This window comes from Malaya genurostris, chromosome 1 (genome assembly GCF_030247185.1).
Source record: "Malaya genurostris strain Urasoe2022 chromosome 1, Malgen_1.1, whole genome shotgun sequence".
NCBI lineage: Eukaryota > Metazoa > Arthropoda > Insecta > Diptera > Culicidae > Malaya > Malaya genurostris.
Window position 1 is genome coordinate 1,427,194 of NC_080570.1, and position 7,662 is coordinate 1,434,855.

General features: G+C 39.4%; 1 protein-coding gene across 1 annotated transcript; it reads right to left on the reverse strand.

Annotated features, from left to right (window-relative positions):
* Window positions 1-710: 710 nt before the first annotated feature.
* LOC131429336 (probable E3 ubiquitin-protein ligase MGRN1) lies at window positions 711-3,811 on the reverse strand. The gene is made up of 5 exons (XM_058593412.1): window positions 3,213-3,811; window positions 3,018-3,136; window positions 2,129-2,947; window positions 1,930-2,067; window positions 711-1,864 (listed from the first exon to the last, which is right to left on the reverse strand). Exons 1-5 carry the CDS (start codon window positions 3,298-3,300, stop codon window positions 1,010-1,012), a joined length of 2,019 nt encoding a protein of 672 aa, XP_058449395.1. The 5' UTR covers window positions 3,301-3,811; the 3' UTR covers window positions 711-1,009.
* Window positions 3,812-7,662: the final 3,851 nt, after the last annotated feature.

The window sequence follows — 7,662 nt, forward strand, 5'->3', positions numbered from 1 at the left end:
AATTGCAATTGCAACAAACACTCTCAACATTTTAACATTGGAAGACAGTTAATCAAAATCAAAAAGTTACCCCTACCTGGTTTGCTAAACCCCCCCTGCACATTCCACTGTTTAGCGGCTTGCGTAAGCAAAAGAAATATCAAAATCAACCACCACCCATGGGAATTTCGTTTAATTGACTGTGTTGATTGCACTCCACCGGTGAGAAAGTGTACACCATTGTGAACACACCAAAACAGCTCGAGTAACAGCTGAGCTTCTGAATTGGTTTAACCGTCACCTACATGAGTACGACCAACGACGACGACGGCCCTACCAATCAACCTAGATAACAATTAACCCCGCCGCCTTACAAATGCACTTCCGTTCACAGCCATGGGTGATCTAGTTTTTCGCAGACCTCCGTTCCGAGAGCACAGTGCTGGGCCCGAAAATGTTGTTCCCGAGAATATTCATTTGGTTCTTGATTTTGCTTCTATTGAGTAGTTGTTTCCAAGCAGAACCCTTCGGTCGGAAGAAACGGCGACAAATACTTGTAAAAATCAATGCAAAATGGGATTTTTCAACCTGAATGGTCGTATTAATTGCAGATATGCTTGTTGTTTTCAGAAATTCGGCCGAATCATCAGCAGAACGTTCACAAGTGCCGTGTCGAGCATCTTCGGTCGGTGATATTTGTATGGCTCCCTTAAAAGTTTTTTTTCCAGTGCTTTGGTTAAAAATTATTTATTTGATAAATGTTCCAGTGATATTTGAAAAATAAAAATCTAATGTTAAAATTCAAACACAAACTCGTTTTCTGCTTGAATACACTTGCTAACGGGTAATACCAATCAATGCTAAGGGAAATTCACAAACGTCTAAAACGAATTCTCCTGCGTTTTTACTAACAGGGTATTGTTGCTGTCGCAAAAACACGGTCAATTATATTACTTGTAGTAGTAGAAATGCGTATTTTTTTTTTGTTCGAACAATTCGGTTCCAACGGTTCCACAACCGGATAGCCTGCCTAATCACTGTCGATACAATCCATCTTTGTGTTGGTACCTATTTTGATCTCGTGCTTCACTAATCCTTCGGGTGAAGCATCAACATTCACAGTAACGTGGGTCGGAGTGTCGTTTGCTGTTACTGATGAGAGCAGTTGTCGGGTGCTGGAACTGGAAGAATAACTATCTCCCGAGCTACGCGTGGATGTGTGTGAATTGCCACTAATCGGACTATCGGGAAGCGAGCCTTGTGATGCCTCTTTTAATGCAGTTAACGGCGTTGACAGCTTTTTGGTACTGTCGGATTTTTCATCACCTTTCAATGGACTGAGAATTGTAGTGTGCGGATCTTCCGGAGTATAATAGTCGGAATCTTCGGCCGAAGCTAGTGCCACGACCGCCTTTTGATTCCGGGAATTCATGGTTTCCTCGTCCATTCGCAAAATTCTCGGCATTTTCTCGTACGTATCACAGTTTCGATCGGTTCCGTCACTATCTGCTTTCTGCAAAAGTGGAGACAATTTCTCTGCCTCGCTGTCATCGTCAATTTCGCTTAGATTGGGCAGTTTAGACTTTTCGTTCACCAGTTGTACCGTTTCGCGATCCAGCGCAGCAGCATCTTTCACCATCAGTTGACTGGGTTGAATTCGAAGGCTTCCTTTCTCGCGTGGATTCTTATCCTTGCTGACCGGAGCACGTTGCAACAGTGGCGAATGCTTGGTCAGAAGCTCTTTTGTGACACACGCAACCGTTCCGTCTTCTTTGGACAGCAACAGCGACATTCGGTAATCGACGGCAGTCTGATTTAGTTTTTCACGTGATCCGGTGGTATCTGCTTCCTTGCCGGAATTTTTACCAGACTCCTGTTTTTCAGTCTTGTAATATATAAATAATTGAAATAAATAAATGCTGTAATAAATCGATAAAATATCCACAATACCTGATTAGTGTTTTCTTTAGGACTTTCCATTGTTGAAGTATTATCGGCATTGGATTGTTGTTTGGACATGCTAATTGGACCATTTAGAGCCTCAATCAAGGACACTGGGATGTATCCGGATGGAATGTTATCCGTTGTCTGAAATCAATACATTAATCTTCGCTGTCTCTAAATGTACCACGCTGCTACAGATACTTACGTCTTGAGGACTCGCAGCCGTTACCACGTTCGAACCAGTGGTATTTTTTTGAACCGCTCGAATTTGAAGCAACGCACGGAACGGTGCGCGACAGATAGGACAGTTATTGGCTTGATAACGCAGTGAATCAGCACACGAATTGCACAGACACAGATGGCGACAGGGGAGAATCAGTGTGTCCCTGGTGTCACACATACAGATTACACACTCGCTTCCGTTGTCGTCGGTGTCTTCATCACCAATGGACTTATTAACAAGTTTATTCTCGATCCCGTAAATCTCCTGCAGTAAGTAACACAAACCATCGACGAAAATCTTCTGTTTCAGAGCTCGCAGAGCATAAGTTCCATCCGTATGGTGGTCCACCACACAAATGGTAGTGTGACTTTGACGACAATCTTCATTACCTTCCTCCACTACACAGTGTATGACTACTGGGAATGTATCCTTTTCGGAGCTGTACGATAGATCGTCTTCGGAGAAAAGTGCTGGGCTAAATATATGTGATGGGGCTGAAAAAATCTGGTTCACTCCCCGTTTGAAGTGGAATGTTTCGGACGATAGAGATGAATCACGGGGAATGTAATTCACACCAGTGCTTCCAACGTCCTCAATGCAGAAATAGTATACCGTGATGGCACACCTTGCATCGGCATCAAACACAAACTCTATGTTGTACGCACTTGCTTTAGTGCCATCGCCGTGGATTTTGGCCGCACAGTCGGATGCTTTGACGAATCGTACGGATTCTTTGCGTATATTAATCAAACTCTTCAATGTTTTCGTTGGTTCAGTCGCTTGTGGTGGTGGATAAGGAAACTAAAAACAGTAGGACATTGATAGCTTCTCTAAAATCTCAAAACTTTTTTTTTGTCCAATGTCAACTTACGGGAGTCGGTTTACAACCAAGAAAATTAAGATCTGCATTTTCACCAAAAAGATACGCTTCTGGCTGAGGGGTATCGAATCGTTCACCTCCCATTATAAAGTGGGTACCGAAGTAGTTACCTATAAACATATGGCAAGATTTTTCTCAGTGGTGTTCAGGTTTCTTAATTTCATGAAAGTGTATTAATTGCCTTACCCGATCGAGGAGGATACTTGTACTGATGATTAGCGCTAACATCTGCCTCTTCCACGGTTGCATTCTGCCTGCTAGTCAATGCACCCATTTTTGTTGCCGTACTACCACTGCCAATGATTCTTTGAACCTATGAGCAAATGTCTTTCGTAGCTAGTCTACCCTCTTTTCCAGCTACGTAGAAATGAGCCTTGGATTAGTGCAATGCAGGGCAATACGTGTTTGTGTTTTCTTAGGACTTTGGTCACCAACGAAAAAAGTTTTCACTCCGACATTATGAATTGGTAAAAGTTACCCATTTGACACAATTAGAGAAAGAAAATATCACACACTGTGCTCCCGTTACCCTGTACGTCTACTACCTAGCACACTTCGCAAGTAGCGTTGAGAAAAAGGTACGATCAGGTCGATGATTTGCGTGTGTGGTGGTACTTGAACATAAATAAAAATTATGTTTGAAACATTTTCCACAGCCAGCGCATCTTGATGCAGAGGGCAAAATCAAATATACTAAGTTATATCATTTTCTTTGTATAAAAGTTTAACATGGACACAATTTTTACGTAAATATGTGAACCAAAACACTAGTGTCATTGTGTGTAAGCCACACCTCACTCTGAGATATTGGTTGCCATTGTCTACCTCTTTATTACAAACCTATAGTGGTGTGCAAGTGACCAAGGTTGATAGACAAAAGTAGCGTTAGAGATAGCGACAGTGAAACCGTACACGCAACCGAAAACATATGCCGTAACCAGGTACTGTTAATTTACGTTGAATATATTATTTTTTTCTTTAATAGCTACTTCCCACTAATTCAATTTTCGTGCACATATATTAAGCCATAAATTGAATGTGAAATTGTTCCGAATTTACTAAATACAGTTTCACGCGAATGTCACTGATTCACTCATCGCACGCACGCATCAGCTTTCTCGAAAATGGCTAAACCCATTTTCACAAACATAGATTCAAATGAAAGGTCCTAAGTTCCCATACAAAATTCCTGAATTTCATTTGGATCCGAGTTCTGGTTCCGGAGTAACAAAACGATATGCACTAATAAAGTGCAAATAATGTCACTCAATTTTCTCGGCAACGGTTGGACGGATTTTCACAAACTTAGATTTAAACGAAAGGTCTTCTGGTCACTTACAAAGTTTCTAAATTTTATTTGGATCTGTTCTAAAATTACAGGGTGATATATGCCAAAATAAGTGAAAATAATTCCAGTAGCTTATTTCGAAGATAGCTCAACTATCTTAGATCGTCAAATAACATAAGGATATGAAATTCTTGTTTCAAATTTCTTACTAATTTTCCTCAGAGATGACGTGACCGTTCAAATGAAAGGTCTCATAGTCCCAAACAAAACTCCCAAATTTCATCAGGATCTTACTTCCGGTTTCGGAATTATAGGGTAAAATGTGTTAAAAATTCGATACCGCCATTTAAAGCGGCGAAACAAAAAACCTAAATCTATTTCCTCGGATCTACTCCAATTGGTAGCCATTATTAGTAGACAATTAAACAAATCGATTTCGGCTATCCTGGTACCAATTTTCCGATTCCGGATGCACCGGAAACAGTGGTTATATATATTCCAAAACGGATTTCACTCACTTTTCTGAACGATGGCTTGACCGATTTGCGCAAACTCAATTTAAAATGAGAGGTCTTATATTCCCATATTGAATTCTTGACTTTCGTCCGGATCAGACTTACGGGTCCGGAATTACAGGGTGAAGAATTGTATACCGTCACCAAAAGCGGCGAAGTAGAACACGTAAAATAATTTCTAAACTCGTCTCAAAACTATTCCAATCGGTAGTCATTGTCAGTAGACGGCCAAACGGTTCCCGGTTTCTCGACGATTGTAATCATAGACTCAAAAATGGATCCCAGTCCCTTTTCTCGAACCGACTTCGATTATACCGGTTCTCGGATTCCGGTATTTGCAATAGTGGGACTCTGTGTTTGATAGTCCCATAAAACTATTCAAGTTCAACTTCCGGTTGTAACATTACAAGATAATAAACTTTCAAAATTTCAAACCGTCACAGAGAATCGTAAAATATCCTCTAAGTTGTGCACGAAACTGTTCCAATCGTGTTAGTTTATAGCAATACGAGCTGTTTTTGGTTATACTGGACCCGTCATTTATTTCAAACCACCATTCAAATCTGAGATGCAGCAAATTTTGGAAATTCGTTCAAATTGGGCTTAATACTGTTTCAGTTTGTAGCTCATATAATCTTTTTTTTTCCCTTTATGGGCTGCTCTGGCCGAGGGGGGTGGTTACAACGATCCGCACTTTCCATACCAGACGAACTAGGCTATGGTGCCCAAATAAACACTAGTAACGAATGAGGAAATCCTCCAGCATGTAACCCAAGCGACAGATTCCTTTACGGTTATCAATTTACAACGAAAGATACGAATATCTTCGCCAGAGAGTTTGTCACTTGGGCAGGAAGTGTGTGCTTCACCCTGTAACCAGTCAATCATTGAGTCGTGCGTCTGTATCGTATTGGTATTTTGTCACTCTACCAACTGCTTCTGTGTCGTAAATGTCCTCGTCGATGAGACTTTGGAAAATCGATCCAGATAACATAATAATTTTTATCTTTTTACATTTATGACATCTGCGTCCAAGTTGGAGAAATCTAAGTACATTCAAACCTTTCCCGATTTGAGAGTGTATTTACACCTGATCAATCAGTTTCGCCGTCATTGCAGTTTGTAAACATTACCGATACCGAACCGGATCGGAAAGGTTTGAAAGTTCCTAAACGGCTCATAAGATATCAATTTACTCCTATTCCTGATAACACTAGTCCTCCTTTTTGAATTAAATTCACCAAGTTCAGGACGAATATGATATATTAACATTAATCCCAACTGGATCAAGATAAATCAAATTGGTGACCAATTCCAGGCATAAGAATGCTCGAAACCACCTAATGACCTATTGTCAATTTCAAGCAGTATTAGTCCTGTACACTCCGTGATCGATCCAGATAACATAATAATTTTCATCTTTTTACATTTATAAGCGAACGATCGATCTCGGTATGGTCTGACTTCGTCAATACGAGAAGTATAAATTGACTCCAACCCCCATCCGCCAAGCGGGGGTACGCGCCCTGTAGCTCATCATCCAAAGCCTAGGGTGTTTGTAGCTCATATAATCTTATAGTTTAATGATCTGAATTTCACTATACCGGTAACTAGTTTTCGGTTCCCGGAATTCCGGAAATAGTGGCCAAAATCTTCAAAAGGGAGCTCCCTTCATTTTCTCAAATATAGTTGAATCGGTTTGCACTAACATAAATTCAAATGAACTAGTAGTAATACTAGTGGTAGTATTATACAAAAGATGTCTTCAAAACTGGGTTCTACATTTTTTCAATTTGTAGTATTTTGATTACTCATCAATATATAGGAGAGAATGAATAATATGAGAAAGGCATCATTACACCACTAGATGGTATACAATATTTGTTATACTTATATTTCATACAGGTTTATAGATTATGTCGGGTCATTGAAACGGAAATGACATCATTAATAACGGTAATCAGAAAAGTATCATTACAACACTAGATGGATGGAAACGGTTTTTGTGTGAATGTGCTCAACTGTCTAAAAGGGTTCGATCAAAGCTGGATCTATACAAACCTCAACATGACTCTTAAAGCCACACTGAATCAAGCATTGAAATGAAATTGGGGAAAAATATATATCCTGGAGCCAGCAATCAAACCAGCCAAACTACTTCAGTTCGTGGAACTGCTGTGCCTTTGAACCACTCTGGAATACCATAAACATAATGGCTCGATTGAAGATTGTATTCGAAAAAAGTAACACATTCATTACTATAGAACTGTTTATTTAGCCCCGAATTCAACTAACATATTCTTTTGTGTATAACTTTTTATCGCATAAATAAAAATTTTGGGTAACACTAGTTTAGTAAGCAATGCACTATGGTCCGAAACGGGAAGTTATCGTGACAAAAATATTTTCACTATTAAATATTAGTTTTTTGTAGTTGATGTCTTCACAAAAGTTGTTTGTAATCAAATGGTGCTCCTTTTGATGAAAAAAGTTACTGGGGTGGTCCTCATTTAGATTGAAATCTGAAATCTAACTTTCTTAATTGAATTCAAAAATGATTTTGTTGTACAATAAAGTTGAAGAAAATTTTTTTTTGAGCAACTTTGTTGAAAAGAGCACCTCTCTAGCTTTTCATTTGATCGAGTTACATCAATTTTCCCGAGTAAAAGTAGGGTGGCTCCTTAAGAATCTCTTTTTTTGTTCTAACTTTTTTGTGAAAAGTTCTACGGAAAAGTTGTCTTCAGATGAGTTGTTGAACTAATTATTGCGCACAATTTTGCTCAATCAAGCTTTTTCATATGAGCAACCAGTAAAAAGTTATGATTGTTTTTTC